This window comes from Cygnus atratus, chromosome 7 (assembly GCF_013377495.2).
Source record: "Cygnus atratus isolate AKBS03 ecotype Queensland, Australia chromosome 7, CAtr_DNAZoo_HiC_assembly, whole genome shotgun sequence".
Classification (NCBI taxonomy): Eukaryota; Metazoa; Chordata; class Aves; order Anseriformes; family Anatidae; genus Cygnus; species Cygnus atratus.
In genome coordinates this window covers 21,879,210-21,895,721 of record NC_066368.1, presented here as the reverse complement: position 1 = coordinate 21,895,721, position 16,512 = coordinate 21,879,210, and the positions used below count along the sequence as shown (strand labels likewise).

At 47.5% G+C, this 16,512-nt stretch overlaps 1 protein-coding gene across 1 annotated transcript in view; it reads left to right on the top strand.

Annotated features, from left to right (window-relative positions):
- PAPSS2 (3'-phosphoadenosine 5'-phosphosulfate synthase 2) overlaps window positions 1-16,112 on the top strand; it is a 31,551-nt gene extending 15,439 nt beyond the window's left edge. Inside the window, exons 3-12 of the mRNA XM_035548451.2 lie at window positions 3,734-3,969; window positions 4,646-4,784; window positions 5,060-5,178; window positions 5,291-5,404; window positions 6,298-6,409; window positions 9,373-9,578; window positions 10,883-11,018; window positions 12,617-12,885; window positions 13,837-14,066; window positions 14,335-16,112. Coding sequence (XP_035404344.1) covers window positions 3,734-3,969; window positions 4,646-4,784; window positions 5,060-5,178; window positions 5,291-5,404; window positions 6,298-6,409; window positions 9,373-9,578; window positions 10,883-11,018; window positions 12,617-12,885; window positions 13,837-14,066; window positions 14,335-14,476 — 1,703 coding nt within the window. The 3' untranslated portion in view covers window positions 14,477-16,112. The remainder of the gene's footprint in view (window positions 1-3,733; window positions 3,970-4,645; window positions 4,785-5,059; window positions 5,179-5,290; window positions 5,405-6,297; window positions 6,410-9,372; window positions 9,579-10,882; window positions 11,019-12,616; window positions 12,886-13,836; window positions 14,067-14,334) is intronic.
- Window positions 16,113-16,512: the final 400 nt, after the last annotated feature.

Below are 16,512 nucleotides of genomic sequence, written 5' to 3'. Positions count from 1 at the left end.
TTCTCATTCTGTGCACCTTCTGGTGTGTTGCCTTTCTCTTCTGCTTTGAAAAACCAACTCAGTATTTGAGGACTAGGGACTGCTAAAAATGACAACAGCATTTATTGTGCTCTGCTGATAATTACACAACAACTTTTTTGCTACTTTCCACTTTTTTCTTTGCTTGTTAAATACTTATATTTTCTTTGGCTGCCAGACGATGATGCAAGACATGAGTGGAAAGGTTTGTAAAGCCATTCTGATTTGCCTTCATTATCAATTTGTGTTAGAGATGTGTTTTAATCCAACATCTATTTTGTTTTCCTCTTTAATCTCAAGAAGGCAAGCATCTTATCTGTTATAACATCATTTCTGAAGCCAAAAATAACTATCCAAGGCAATTTCCGTCTTTCAAGTGTCACTCCAAGCTCCTGCATACAAAAGCTTTGAACTTCTTTGGCTGATGACTACTCTTTTGTGATCTTGGGGAATATGGGCCTGACGAAGAGCAAAGTCAGGACCCTGAACTTCCAAAGAGTGAACTTCAAGCTATTTAAAGACCTGGGGTATGAGATCCCCTGGAACACTGTCCTCAGGGACAAAGGAGCTGAACAGAGCTGGAGACTCTTTGAGCACAAGAACTCTCCATCCCCCTGGGTAAGAAAGCAGGCAGGGAGGGCAGACAACCTGGGATGGCTGAGCAAGGACCTGCTGGTCAAATTGAAGCTGAAGAAGGAAACACACAGGCAGTGGAAGCAGGGACACGTGGCCTGGGAAGAGTACAGGGATGCTGCCCAGATGTGCAGGGATGGGATCAGGAAAGCCAAGGCACAGATAGAACTGAGCTTGGCAAGGGATGCAAAGAATAGCAGGAAGGTACATTCTTCAAAAGAGGCCAAGGAGAGTGAGGATTGGTAATGACAGACACTGAGAAGGCTGAGGTGCTCAGCAATTTCTTCACCTCAGTCTTCACTGTCAGTCAGGCTTCCCAAGTCCCTCATTTCCCTGAACCTGTAGATGGGAGCTGGGGGAGCAAAGTCCCCCTCCACTGTAAGTGAAGAGCAGGTTCGAGACCACCTGATGAAACTAAACAAGTACAAGTCTATGGGACCTGATGCCATGCATCCCAAGGTCATGAAGGAATTGCCTGATGGAGTTGCCAACCCTCTCTCCATCATGCTTGAAAATCCTGGTAGTCAGGTGAAGTCCCTGGTAACTGAAAAAAGGGAAACATCACTCCCACTTTTAAAAAGGGTAGAAAGGAGGACCCAGGGAACTACAGACTGGTGATCCTCACCTCTGTGCCTGGGAAGATCATGGAAAAGATCTGCCTGGAAGCAATCTCAAGGCACATGTAAGACAAAGAGGTGATCCGAGACAGCCAGCATGGCTTCACCAAGGGCAAATTGTGCCTGACCAATCTGGTGGCCTTCTGTGATGGAGTGACTGCGTCAGTTGACAAGGGAAGACCGACCGATGTCATCTACCTGGACTTCTGTAAGGCTTTTGACATGGTCCCACGTGACATCCTGATCTCCAAACTGGAGAGAGATGGATTTGATGGGTGGACCATTCAGTGGATAAGGAGTTGGCTTGAAGGTCACACCCAGAGAGTGGTGGTCAATGGCTCCATGTCCAGGTGGAGGCCAGTGACAAGTGGTGTCCCCCGGCGGTCTGTCCTGGGACCAGTGCTGTTTAACACCTGTATCAATGACATAGCCAATGGAATCAAGTGCACCCTCAGCAAGTTTGCAGATGACACCCAGCTGAGTGGTGCAGTCGATACAACAGAAGGAAGGGATGCCATCCAAAGGGACCTGAACAAGCTTGAGAAGTGGGCCCATGTGAACTGAATGAGGTTCAACAAGTGCAAGGTGCTGCACCGGGGTCAGGGCAATCCCAGACAGGAGGACAGGCTGGGAGAAGAACTCACTGAGAGCAGCCCTGTAGAGAAAGAGTTGGGAGTTTTGAGGACAAAAAGCTTGACAGGAGCCAGCAGTGCACGCTTGCAGCCAGAAGGCCAACTGCATCCCGGGCTGCATCACCAGAGGAGTGGCCAGCAGGGGAGGGAGGTGATTGTCCCCCTCTGCTCTGCCCTCGTGACGCCCCACTTGGAGTGCTGCGTCCAGGTCTGGGGCCCCCAGCACAAGAAGGCTGTGGGTCCAGAGGAGGCCATGAAGATGATCAAGGGGCTGGAGCACCTCTCCTATGAAGAAAGGCTGAGAGAGCTGGGGCTGTTCAGCCAGAAGAAGAGGCTTCGGGGTGACCTCAGTGCAGCTTTTCAATACTTAAAGGAGGCTTATAAAAAAGGTGGAGAGCAACTTTTTGCTTGGGCAGATAATGACAGGACAAGGGGGAATGGTTTTAAACTAAAAGAGGGGAGATTTAGATTAGAGGTTGGGAGGAAATTCTTCCCTCAGAGGGTGGTGAGGCACTGGCACAGGTTGCGTGGAGAGGTGGTGGATGCCCCATCCCTGGAGGTGTTTTAGGCCAGGTTAGATGAGGCCCTGAGCAACCTGATCTAGTGGGTGACGTCCCTGCCTATGGCAGGGGGTTGGAACCAGGTGGTCTTTGAGGTCCCTTCCAACCGGAGCCATTCTATGACATATGCAGTGGCCTCCTAACTTCCCAACAACTGACTTTTAAGAGACCGTGTGGAAGGATGTTACATGGAGTATATAGATGAAACAGAAGGACACCTGAGTGCCCTGCATTGCTGAGGAAGGCCCTCAGCCTTCAGGAAGGTTGTACTACACAAACCAAAGGCACAGGCAGCAGCACCCCCAGCCACATTTCCTCTCCAGCACAAGCATGGCTGTTCTGCATCATACTGAAAGTCCACCTCACCTGGATCTCATTTCCATCACTGGTCAATAGTAGGTGTTGTGGGGTATATAAATAAACAGGCAGGCGATGCTGTCTCCTCAGGATATTTTCCAAGGCGAAGTGTTTCCTGAGGCAGGCATTGTGTTTGGAGGTGTTCTCTTTCCTAAGTTGAGATCCTCTTCCATCTCAAGGAGCTTTCAGCACATGCATCCCCACCCAAGAGAAAGGAGCAGTTTTGGTGCCCCAGGTCCTCTTGCCGCTCTGCTACACAGGCAGTAGCAAGTGCTCGTTGTGTGAGTGGATGGAGCTGGGGTGGGAAGCAGCCACCTCACTTAGGATTGGTGACTTTCTGGTTGCTGACTCCAGGAGATGCAGAGCCATCCTGTTCCGCTGTCACAGGTCTGTGGCCGCTGTTCCTGCGTAAGTGGAGGTGTCTGTGGATGCACAGGGGCTGTTGCTGCTATTGGAGCCCATCCCACTGCACGCACTTGTGGCAAGAATCTCTCCTTGGTCCACTCCAGGAGAGCAGTTGGCTGTCCAGAAGGGGAAGAGAAGGAGGAAGATGCTGAAAGACGTAGAAGCAACAGCATCCTTTAAAGCTTCCTCTACTTCCTGACACCTGTTTGTTCCACCGTGGCCCAGCAGGATGTACTTCTGCAACACACCTGGGCTGAGCCTGTCCAGATGGGAGGGTCTAACAGCATTTCTCATAGCATTAATGCCACCCCTGGAGTAAGAAGGTTTGGCCAGGGTTCTGTGGTGTTAACAATACACTGAAAAGATTACTCCAACCTCCCTACCTCATTTTTGCTAAAGCAGCTCCAGACAGGAGGAGTTTTGTTGCCAGCATCTCAGGAGGAATTAGGTTATGGTGTCATTTTCATTCTTTTGAACTCAAACCTGAACCTCACTTTTCTGTCTCCAACAGGCCTTTCTGGAGCTGGTAAGACAACCATCGGCTTTGCTCTGGAAGAGTACTTGGTTTCTCATGGCATCCCCTGCTATTCCCTGGATGGTGATAATGTTCGGCATGGCTTGAATAAAAACCTGGGTTTCTCAGCTGGAGACCGTGAGGAGAACATCCGCCGCATTGCAGAGGTGGCCAGGTTGTTTGCTGATGCTGGGCTCGTCTGCATAACAAGTTTCATTTCTCCTTTTTCAAAGGTAAACTCTCTGCATCATATGCTGCTCTCTTCTGGATGGCCTTGATCTCATGAATGTTCCTAGGAAAGAGACGTTTATGTATATGCCATCAGATGTTCCTTTAGCTTCTTCTCCACTCTTTTGTACAATGCCACCGGTATACAGAGCTATAAATCATCGGTACAAGTTTCTGGAGTGCTGTTGGACATAACATTTTTGCTTTCAGAATTGGTTAAAAGTTAAGTAATGTTTGAAATCTTATTATAAAGGCTCCTACTGCTAACTTGTTAGGAGCCAGAAAAGAGGCATAAAAAAAATAGCTTGTCATAGTGGTATCAATACTTTATTTGAAGAAGCATTGATTGTTTTTTTTATGCTTCCTGAGAATGCCAAATATCTGCAATTATCAAGCTATGTAAATAGTTGAATAGTTGCCTTTTTTTTTTAAACACAGGACTGATTCACATCCTAAGGTTCTGCTATCCTACTTGATGAAGAGGTCTTCTAACGTATCTTTAAAGAAAAGGGGGGGAAAAGAGATATAAACCTTTAATTAGAATTAGTTTAAATTTAATAAATCTGTACCAAAGATGAATTTACCTGTGTCAGATTCCAGGGAATATCATTTAGTAGGAAGGTATTTGTTGCAATATGCAATATGCAGACACATATGGTTTTCCCATCTTCCTTGAAACAGGATCGTCAAAATGCACGAAAAATTCATGAGGCAGCTGGGCTTCCTTTCTTCGAAATCTTTGTAGATGCTCCTCTAAATATTTGTGAAAGCAGAGATGTGAAGGGACTGTACAAAAAGGCAAGAGCTGGAGAGATCAAAGGTATGCAAGAATGAGCTCTTAATTTGCCTTTTGCCTAACGAAGTGTCAGATAGCTCATCTTTGCAGCTCTGCAGGTAGAAAATCTCTGGAGGTGGGTTAGTAAAGGCTCTTTGTAGTACACAAGGGTATCCTATTTCCCTAATCTTACTATCACAAGCATCACTTCTAGTACTCAGTACAGCTTGAATGCTTGCTAGTTGTTTGTATAGTGGTGTTGACTCTAGGGCATGGAGTATTACGTAAAATAAATTTGGTTTGGGTTTAATTGTCCATAGGATTCACAGGGATTGACTCAGAGTATGAGAAGCCTGAATCTCCTGAACTAGTGTTGAAAACAAACGTTGCATCGGTGTCTGAATGCATTCAGCAGGTTGTGGAGCTCCTGCAGACACAAGTAGGTCATTTGTTTTTACCACTACCACCGGCAGCTCATAAATCTGACTTCACATACTGACTTCTTGGTGTGCATTTAAAAAGCAGTGTTATGAGTGCTGTCTCTCTTTCAGAACATTGTGCCCCGCGCGTCGATTAAGGATGTTCTTGAGCTATTTGTACCCGAAAATAAACTTGATAGTGTCCGAGCTGAAGCAGACATGCTACCATCCATAGAGATCACGAAGGTAACATCTCATTTGAATGCTGCACTATGACTCGGTCATTGGTTTGCTTTTTGAAGGGCAGAAGCATAGATAGGGATGTGGCTAAATGGTGCTCTGTTCAAAGAATCGCAGACTAGTTTGGGTTGGAAGGGACCTTAAAGCCCATCCAGTTCCAACACCCTGCCATGCACAGGGACACCTCCCAGCAGACCAGGTTGCTCAAAGCCCCATCCAGCCTGATCTTGAACACCTCCAGGGATCGGGCAGCCTGTGCCGGTGCCTCACCACCTTCATAGTGAAGAATTTCTTCCTTATATCTAATTTAAACCTACCCTCTTTTAGCTTAAAGCCATTCGCTCTTGTCCTATCACCACATCCCGTGACAAAGAGTCCCTCCCCAGCTTAGCTATAGCCCCCTTTAGGTACTAGAAGGCTGCTATAGGGTCACCCCAGAGCCTTCACTTCTCCAGGCTGAACAACACCAGCTCCCTCAGCCTGTTGTCGTAGGAGATGAGTTCCAGTCCTCTAATCATTTTTGTGTTGATTTTGTGGTTCCTCTGATTGTTGTGTCCTTTCACGGCTGTGGTTTATGACAAAATGAAGTGTAGTTCTCATCCTCAGACACTTTATCCTGTTGTGTCTCTCTGCTCTGTCCTGTAGCACGCCAGGGCCATCAGCTTTGTTGATTGTATTAGGACAGCCCCACACGTGGTTGTGCTATGTAAGGATACAGCTTTAAAAAAAACAACAAAACAAAACAAAACAAAAAAATCACACCGACCCCCAGCACCACTTTTTTCCCCTTTATGAATGTCCTCTATTTAACGCTAAATGGTGAGACTGCTTTTGCAGCAGAAGGAAAGGAAGAGCAGTGAGAGCTGGTGACAGGAGTGCCCTCTGGGTTTGTTTTGCAGCTGGATCTGCAGTGGGTGCAAGTGCTGAGTGAAGGCTGGGCCACGCCACTGAAGGGCTTCATGCGCGAGGCAGAGTACCTGCAAGTGATCCATTTTGGCACCCTGCTGAACGGTACGAATCCTGCGCTTTGAGAGACCTGACACTCGCGCTGCGGTGTTGTAGCAGGCACTCATGGAACAGCTTGATGCTCAGCTGTGTTTCAAGCCTCCTTTCCTCTGAAGTGCTAAATGCAAGCCCTCGTAAAGGAGTGTGGGAGCTGGGAAGCCGTGCTCTGAAATGCACCAAAGAGTACAAAAGGTGACCAAGTTCACAGTGCTGTGGCCAGGGCCCTGTGTCACGCACTAGACATCCCACATCATGCTGTTCAAAGGTTTTGGCTGCCATTATATATATATATACATAAAACCTCTTAACCCTGCATGGTTCTGCCAGGGAAGGCTGCCAGGCTGTATTTCAGATGAGAGGAGAGGGTAGCTGATCCTTGGAAACAGGGCCAGGGGCTGATTTGTCTTTCATTTTTCCTATTTTCCCCCTTCCCCATTACCGTAGCTTGAAATAAATCAGATTTAGCTACTGATTAGCAACTTAATAAGAGTTTTTTCATCTCTGGAAGAGGTAAATAATACTCAGGCAGTGCCAACTACAGTTTGGGGTAGTAGATATGTGTGTCCCATGTCTCAGATGGAGATGCCGTTGCCGTTGCCGTGCATGCAGTGAATGGGTGCACGTGTTGGGTTCTGTAGATCCAATACGGCTCTCTGGCCTCAGAGTTTGGGATCTTGGTGAAGGACTCACTGTGGAGAGTCTTGTCCTCCTTCTAGAGGACCCTGGTCCTGCCTTGGTCATGCAGGGCAGTAATTTGCTGCTGGCACTGGGGTTCAGGCACTGTACCTCAAGTGCAAAGCCAGCGCTTAGTTCAGGATTGCCCATGTTGGGCTGGAGCAGGGTCTGCATGTGGACGTCTGTAGTGTTCTTCAACTTTCAGGCATGCAGTAGCCTAAACACTGTGCAAACAGCATTCAAAAGTACATTTCGTTATTGTCAGACCTGGAGCTGTGGTCTTCAAACTGCCCCTTGCACACCTGACGAGGTCCCAGAGGTGCCCCAAAACGACCGTGTTGCCGCAGAGCTCTGTTGCTCAGAGGCTGTGGGTGGTGGGATTGTGTGTGCCTTGCCCAAGAGCTTCCATGCCGGTCTTTCTAAAGCCTGTGGCCCAGTTCTTCTTCCCCAGAGGGTGTGGGTGATGTTTTAGGCAGCCCAGCAGGAGCAAGCTGTGCGTGGGACATCTGTGATCTGGTTCAGTGGCCCAGCATCAGCATGAGTCTGTCCTCCACTCTTGTGGTTGATAAACAGGCATTTTTCACACGCTGAGGAGTACATCCCACATTGGCATACTGATAGTTAGAACAAGAGCAGTGTTAAAAATAGATGGAGAGAAAGCACCGATGCTGCGCATCCCTTCGGGTGCGTGCAGTGTGTGCGGCTGGATGAGCACTGCTGGGCTGGCTGGCAAAGGCCATGTTTGCGAGGGAGCACCCTGCCCTGCCTGCCGACACACGGTGTTTGCTGGAGGTTTCAACTGAGCTGCTTTGATTCTGGAAACCATAACTGGTGCCTGTGAGTGTTAATTATCTTAACTGTGTTTGTATTCTCCCAGGAAAGAATCACTCTGTAGCTGGTATGTATTTAACTGTCCTCAGGTTATATGGAAATCACTACAATTAGATTTTTTGCTCTGATTTTTTTGCTATTTAAATTATTAACACTAAACACACCCACATCCCATTTATGATTCCGCTGTTTACAAAATGGCATGTATACCCCATGTCCTATTGACCAGTCTGCACAAAAATCCTAGTAATTTTCACTGGAGTGATTTTTATTAGTGTCTTGCATTTGAAAATGCCATGCTGACTTCTCCACATTGACTTTATTGACTAATCACTGGTTAATATTTTTTAAATATATGAAGTTGATATTGATTGATTCACATGTGACTAGTTACAGGTATCTGATTATTCATGAAGTTGCTTGAAACTTGCTGCCTGGCAGATGATACCGAGTCATGAATTAAATGGAAAATTTTAATAAAGACTAAACAAAATCTACATCATAGTCAAAATCCTCGAATTAAGACTCTCAAGGGTCCAAAATGATTTCAGTCAGATTAGAACAAAGTGAATCAGTGATTTATTTGCTGTTGTTTATGAATGGCAACCCATGGGAGAGACTGCTTCTCATGTATTAATACTGGCATATGTGAGTGGGAAGACCTTAGTGGGGAAGTGAGAAACTGGGGGGGGGGGATAAGATCAACGTGACTTCAAGGCATTTAGAGACAACACAGAAATTAGAAACCACACATGCAAACATAGATTCACTGTATATACAAAGAATAGATCAAAAATGGACTGCAAAGATAAACTGAGAGGGGTAACAGTACAGAGATAACAAGGAAAAAAAAAGACAAAACGTGATGATGTTTTCCCTGTTGGAAGAGTTGATTCAAGAGCAAAATTGAGCAAAAAAAGAGTTGATTCAAGTGCAAATAGGGCAGTGCAGTGAATTGTCACGGTTGTGAGAGATGCCACTAGGCAAAACCATGCTGGAGTGGTCTTAATGGAGATTTTGTCCTGGAAGAGGAGACGGGTTATAGCCAGACTGTATTTACCATTTATGTTTACATTTTTCAAAGAGGCTTTAAAACAAGCCAACTGAAAAAGAAAAATCTTCCTGGGAGAGAAAGAGTCCAGAAGATAAAGAATTATTCCAGGTGTCTTTGAGACATCGCTGGCACTAAGATAAGGAGCTGTTTTAGTCCACTAACATTGGTATTTATTAGCAGCACAAAACAAAAATTGGATAGTGAATAAATTCACATGACTGATGGTGAACAAATCATGGAAAACCTGGCTTCCTGTTTTCAGCCTCTGAAAACCTCTGTTTACTCAGTGCCCCCTCCAGCCTCTCCCACCACCCTCCTGTAGCCCATCTGAAGTAGTGTGGGGACACTTTAAGCAGTGCTGGTGCTCTAGGTCTTTGGAGGATGCTAACATCCACCCTTCTCTTGCCAGACGGCATTATCAACCTGACCATCCCCATCGTGCTGCCCATTTCCACGGAGGACAAGCAGCGGCTGGAGGGCTGCGGAGCACTGGCGCTCAGCTACAAGGGGCACAAGGTGGCGATCCTGAAGAACCCCGAGTACTTCGAGCACAGGAAGGAGGAGCGCTGCGCCCGCATCTGGGGCACCACTTGCGCCAAGCACCCATACGTCAAAGTAGGTTTGTCCCTGTCCTTCCTATTGTCGGAAACCTGGCCGAGATTAGTAATGTGCCATGGGGGGCTGGAGAACCAAACTCCTCTGAGGTTTCCATGCTGTTGGGTGTCCCGTCAGCTCTCCAAGCCCAGCTCCTCATTGAGAACCATCACTTCTCAAGCGTGCAGGAGGGCTGAATTTTTAGGCTTACAAGCAACTGTTAACACTGCACTTACTGCTTAGCATCGGTCAGATAACAAATGGTAGAAAGGGAAAACAAGTGTACTGCTCCTCTCATTCGTTTATTTTCACGAGTGTACCAACATCCAAATGTTTTTAGCATGCCCAACAACTTAGATCCCAAGGTTTTCCTGCTCTTGGGGGCATGATGATGTCAGTGATTCTGCCAAACACATGCTGCAAATCCCTGGCTCGTGCTCCTTTTTAGCTACGCTTTACTCCTCAATGTGGCATTCATGCAGGCAGCCAACAAAGGGGTTGTATTTTTACACCTTATCTTTTCCCTTCTTTTTGCTGGCCATACAAAGAATATCATCCCCTTAGTAAGGGAGAGCTGCAAGCTATGCCAAGCAGTTTGAACTAAAAGGCCAAAGCCATACTAATTCTTTTCCCTTACCTTAAAATACCTCCCTCAATTATTTAGCAGCAGTTGCTCTCTTGACAGAGCAATCTGAGTTACGAAAGTTTAACGATACCATTGACGGCGAAGAAAACAGCTGTGACAGTACAGTAATGCCAATTTAGGGATTTCTTATAAAGACCTGTGGTGAGATCCTGAGCTGGTTAATGCAGGATAACGGCCCTAGGTTGTTCTGAATGGGGTTGGAAGCCTCATTATTACAGCTAGAGGAGGATTCAACAAATTGTGGAGCTGCATACTCACCAGGCAGCGCCCCAGGAGGATAACATTTCCAGGATAGGAGGGAACAAAAGGTGGGCAACACAGTGGTGTTACCACCACCAGAGCACTGTTTGCTCTGTGGAAAGGCTTTGCAAGAGCAAAAGCTCAGATGGAGGAAGGTCTACTGCCCTAACTTCTTGACCTCCAGGCTGCAGAGAGAAGTCTGGCACCTAGCTGGGTGCAGCAGTATGGTCTCTGCGGCTGATGTCTTGCTTTATGTCACTGCACTGCTCATGATATTCAGATCACATTGCCACTTTGGTAATGTTTTCAGCCTTGCAGGTTGAAAAGAAAGAAAGATCACTCCACAAGCAGAATCATACCTAGTGCTTTTCAAAGGAGGCTGGGAAATGAGAGATTTTTTTTTTTTTCTGTCCTGATGTAACCTGTGTGTAATTCACAGATGGTGATGGAGAGTGGAGACTGGCTGGTTGGTGGAGAGCTCCTTGTGCTGGAGAAAATCAAATGGAATGATGGACTGGACCAGTACCGTCTGACACCACTCGATCTCAAGCAGAAGTTCAGAGAAATGAATGCTGGTGAGTTGAGTGCCTTGGGCACCAATGACTCTGCTCTTCTTACCAAGAAATCTTACCATTAGTGCCATTATTTTGCATGAGGTTAATTGGTTAATGGGTAAATGCTAATGGGTTAATTGGTTAATGGGTAATTGGCTAATTCATGCTGTATCATTAGATCCCTGTGGTATGCTACAGACTTGTCAGGTGGACCAGGGAGCTTGCCCTACTTCTGAAGCTTTCCAGCTGGCTCACTAATTCATGAGCCTCTCAAGTGTGTGCCCTCCTCCCATCTTTCCTGACACTAGGAGACGTTTGTGGTCTGTGATTGCTCACTCCTGGCCTTTCAGCACCTGCCAGATTGCTTTCATATGCTTCTGAGACTGGGATGGAGCAGTGGGGAGAGCAGGAAGTGCAAAGCAGGCCACAGCACAAAAACGGCGTGGGGTCTCCTGGGGTAGGAACAGTGCTTGTGTCAGGCAGCTTCCCTAGCGGGCTTTTGCAGACACAGGAGTGGAGAGTGCTGAGCGTGCTGCTCATGACTCCTCTGTCCTCCCTGGCAGGCCAGGTCCTCTCCTCTCACACCCAGAGCATGTAAAGTCCTGTCCTGAGTGCTTGGCCTTCAGGCACAAAGGCGAGTTCTGGTTACTTGCAGGTGGTGCTCTGCCCCAGGGGCTGTCTTGGCAGTCTGTGGGGCATCTGATGGCCACCCGATGCTGTATTGTCTCAGTATTTCCAGAAAAGGGTTTCTAAGCAGGATTTGCCTTCAGTCTGTTTGGCAAGTCCTTAGGGAGCAGGCTGAGAGGTTGTTTACACCTGTAAGTAGTTTACCCCAGAAGTCAATTGTGTTCTCACGAACTCCTGTTTCTGAGCACCAGAGGTGTCTGTGGAAACAGCCCTAGTATGGGCTAAGGGGCACTTCTGCAAAACAAGGTTTCAAAGGGAGCAGCCCAATCTGAAGAGCTCAGTCTGTAAATCAGCCTGTGTAATTAGACCCCATAAATCTCCTGTTACACCTGGCATCTCTGCCTGGCTCAGTTCTCACCTCTGCCACCAGAGACAGGGCCTTTGTAGTGTTCCTGCAAGATCAACACATTAGGGCTAATTAAGTTTTGCACAGTGAGTGTGAAGTTAACCCTTTCAACCCTCATCTGCCATGCTGTGCAGTGCTACAGCATCCCAGCAGCAGAGGGGACCAGCAGCAGTGGAGATGCCAGTCCTTGCACACTCATTTCCTTTCGGTGATCAAAGAGGGAGATAGTGCTGGCCTTCATGAAGGTGCCATAGAGCTTGGGGAGGTGACAAATAGCTTTAGAAGCCAGGGAACTCAGCAGAGGTTTACATTTGTGCCCAGTGGCATCTCAAAACAGGACAGGAGAGGTGATCAGACTGAAATCGGCCCCAAAGGAAGGATGTGCAATGAAAATAAACTTGGCAGGGTCACTGTACCTGTGTTAAATACTTATCTAAGGTATTTAAGGTCTCTTTGATGTGAAGATAGGACAGCAGACCCTTGTGTATCTTCTGGCTGTGCCAAAATGTACAGAGTGGATAAATGAAGCAGTGCAGAGCCTGAAGCTCAGCGCAGGCCTGTGACCCTCTGAATCTTTCCATTTCAGATGCTGTCTTTGCGTTTCAGCTGCGCAACCCCGTGCACAATGGGCATGCCCTGCTCATGCAGGATACGCGGAGCCAGCTCTTGCAGAGAGGCTACAAAAACCCTGTGCTTCTCCTGCATCCCCTGGGTGGATGGACCAAAGACGATGATGTCCCGCTGGAATGGCGAATGAAGCAGCATGCAGCGGTGCTCGAGGAGCATGTTCTGGACCCAAAATCAACCATCGTTGCCATCTTCCCCTCTCCCATGCTCTATGCTGGCCCCACAGAGGTATAGTCGCTGCACGCTCACCATGGTGTAAGTTTAGCCTGTGGGCAAGCTTGCTGCTGGCTTCCCAGTGCAGCTCCAGAAAGCCGCAGGGCAGAGGTCAGTCACTGCTGCTTTGCTGTCAGTTCCCTCCCTGCTTCACTCTGCTTGCTGCAGCTGCCATCTCGCAGCAGTGTTTGGCTCAGCAGGCTGCTGCGCTTCTGCAAGTTGTGCTGAGAGCTGGGAGCGGAGCTGTGCCAGGCAGCAATGCTCACTTGTTTTTTCCCAGTTGTTTCTCTTCTGTCCCTATATCCGTGGAAGGAAAGCAGTAAACACCAAACCTCCCTGCAGGCAGCACAAACACCCGTTGCCTGTTGGTTTCACTAACAACCAAAACCCGAACCAAAGCATTGCCTCCATTCAGCATCAGCCGCTCCTGGGCTAAGGTGGAGTCAGAACCCTTCAGCAGTGGCTCTGTGGGTGTTGCGGGTGGCCGTGCGTTCGGTGCCTTGGAGGGTCTGTCCTCGCTTTTGTCCCGCCACAAAGCAAGCAGCAAAGAAATGCAGGGAGTCGAGCTGAGCAGAGGCAGTGGTGCAAGCAGAAACCTTGTAGGCAGGCCTTTTCGTGGAACCAGTGGGATATATGGACAGCCTCTGCCCACGTGGGTCTAAAGGGCTGATGTATGCTGGCTTTGCACATTCAAACAGCAAAGCACTTCCTTCATTCACTGGAACAAGATCAGTTGTCATCCCTGTTTTTTCTGCTGAAACACCTCTCCTTAGAAGAGCTGTGATGTACCAGGTCCAAGCAGGGGAAGATGAGTCTGATGGCCAGTGATTAACTGCAGCGAGGCTACTGATACATGTCCATCCTTCCTTCTCTGCCACATACGGGATCCAGCTCACCAGGATCTTTTCTGCCGTTCAGGGCAGTCGCTGCTCAGTGCTCAGAGCTTCTCGTGTCTCTCCTTCACAGGTGCAGTGGCACTGCCGGGCTCGCATGATTGCTGGGGCCAACTTCTACATTGTAGGGCGCGATCCTGCAGGCATGCCTCACCCTGAGACCAAGAAGGACCTCTACGAGCCTACACAAGGAGGGAAGGTCCTCAGCATGGCACCGGGCCTGACCTCAGTGGAAATCATCCCCTTCCGAGTGGCTGCTTACAACAAAGTGAAGAAGGCTATGGATTTTTATGACCCCAAAAGGTAATGCAGGCACCAGTGTCTCATTTTCTTTAGCCTACACAGCTGCTGGGGAAGCATTTTACCTATGACTCCAGCTCCTCTGGAAAGAGCTCCCTTAGAGGACACCATTGCTGCCAATTGTAAACTCAGTGTGGGAAGTTGCTGGTGCCTGCAGTTGGCGAGGAAATGGTGCCGGGAGCTTTCCGACTGCACCCTTGGCATAGCAGAAGATTTGCGCTGGGACAACTCAGCTGTTGTGCCGATCTCACCTCTGTCTCTTTTGCTGTAGGCACGACGATTTTGACTTCATCTCAGGAACACGCATGAGAAAGCTTGCTCGTGAAGGTGAAAACCCACCAGATGGTTTCATGGCCCCCAAAGCTTGGAAAGTCCTAACCGAGTACTACCAGTCACTGGAAAAAAAGAATTAACACTACTTTTAAAAATACTTGTATTAAGAGTGAGCAATGATTGATTGATTCCCTATGATACAGATCAGCTACTTTGATATTTTCAATATTCTGACTCGTAGGACTTTCCTGCCTGGGTCAGAGAGTTTTTTACTAATCAGAAATACTTTGAGCTGGGGCCTTCTCCCCTTGAAGCTGCCAGGAGCACCCTGATGGAGCTGGAAGGGGCGGGCAGCTGGCCCTTCGCTCCCAGCACAGCGCAGCTCCGAGAAGCCCAGTGCGACGCCAGCTGGGTCTCTCGGTGCTGCTGGCACTGCGCTCCGGTCCCTGCTGCAGAGCCAGGACCTTGGCACCGGGATAAAAATGTGCCCCTGCACGAAGCAGGAATGATGAAGTGTTTTTCCTTTACCCCTCGCCCAGTGCAGGAGCAGCTGCTGGGACGAGAAGTGGTTGCTGCTGGCACTTGGTGCTTGGATCCAGTTGCTGCTCTCAAGATTGAGCCTTAGACAATATTTTCTAACAGAAGGACTTTTTAAATGCCTTTTTTTTAACTGGATCTTTTTAAATAGCCTAGACAACAAGTCGCTTGTTGTTCTTCCTTTCTTCCTCCTGCTTGACCCATCCAGTCAGAAAAAAAAAAACCTGGACTGATCTTTCCTGCTGCTCTGAGCTCACTGTCCTGTGAGTCTGCAGCATGCCCAGCCCCAGCGTGGCTGCAGAGGGTGCTGCCTGGGCTCAGGGCCTGGTGGGCTGGCAGCCAGGCGAAGCTATCCTAGGGGGACATTGTGGAGCCCAGATCTCTGAGAAAGCTCTGGAGCACAGGGGAATGGTGTGGAGGGGCGAGCCAGGGGCCGCTGCACTTGTTAGTTATCACAGCCACCAGATTTCATGACTTTTGTACTTGTCCTTTTTCAGTAGATGTCCCAGGACCAGTCAGCATGTGTTTCAAATGAAATGGAAATAATGTTCTCCTCTCCTTGTGCTTGTTTTAATTAGAAATGGATCTACGCTCAGTAAAAACAATCCTGCTTCTGCTTGTAACTTAGTATAGCAAGTGGCACCTCAAGCTCAAACGTGTTTTGCTGTGGCCATGGTGCAGTGTCCAAGACTACATATGCAATTGGGAATGTTTTTGTAAGAGGTGTTTTATTTTTCACTTGTCATGTGTTTTTTTTTATTTTTTTAAAGTATTCAAAGGGAAGAACACAAAGCCGTATTATACCTCAGAAAAATGCTGCACCAACCATGTTAGCACCAGTGCCTTTCCTACTCAGGCCCTCTGGCAGGGACCTGGAAGACAAAAGCAATACTCCAATGTATAATTGCAATATTTGCCATTTTTAAGTAGTGAAATAGTGCTGTTGCCTCATTCTAAAACATTCTAAAATAATCGATCAGTTAAAAAAAAAAAAGCAGTAAATCCAAACGGTTACAGCAAACAAAAATGTTGTATTATTCTTTTAAAATAGCTTAGTATACTGATTACCTCTGATTAAAATAGAGTATGCAGATTAGTTTTTTTTATAGTGTATTTATTAAAGACATGAGACTGGAATTTGTACCTCAACTGATGCATCTCATGATTTAATATATTCTGAACTTCATACTCTACTATGAAACACTCACTTTTAGTACAAATAAATATTTATACATGTAACTAATGCTTGCCTTGTAATTTTTTTTGGGGGGGAGGGGAAACCACAACCATGTGGTTCACCTGTGGCTGGTTACAGGTCCGTAGCAGTGTGGGGGCTCCATACATGCTACCCTTGCATGCTCAGAGCCTCACTGAGCCATCACCAGCAGCCAGGACGCTGACCACATGCTTATTTTCTTTCAGAAACCTTAGCTGTTTTTTTTTTTTTTTTTAATTCCTGTCTAGCTTAAAGTGTGTTGAACAAGGCAAATTTAACACACATAAGGCATGTACTATCTACTTCTATACCCACACCTGGAACCATCATGGAGCAGCACTGTACTGCAGCCCCACAGCACCAGCTGGCTGCTGCATCCCACAGCTCCAAGATGTTTCCCATGTGCAAACCAGGCACTTTCTT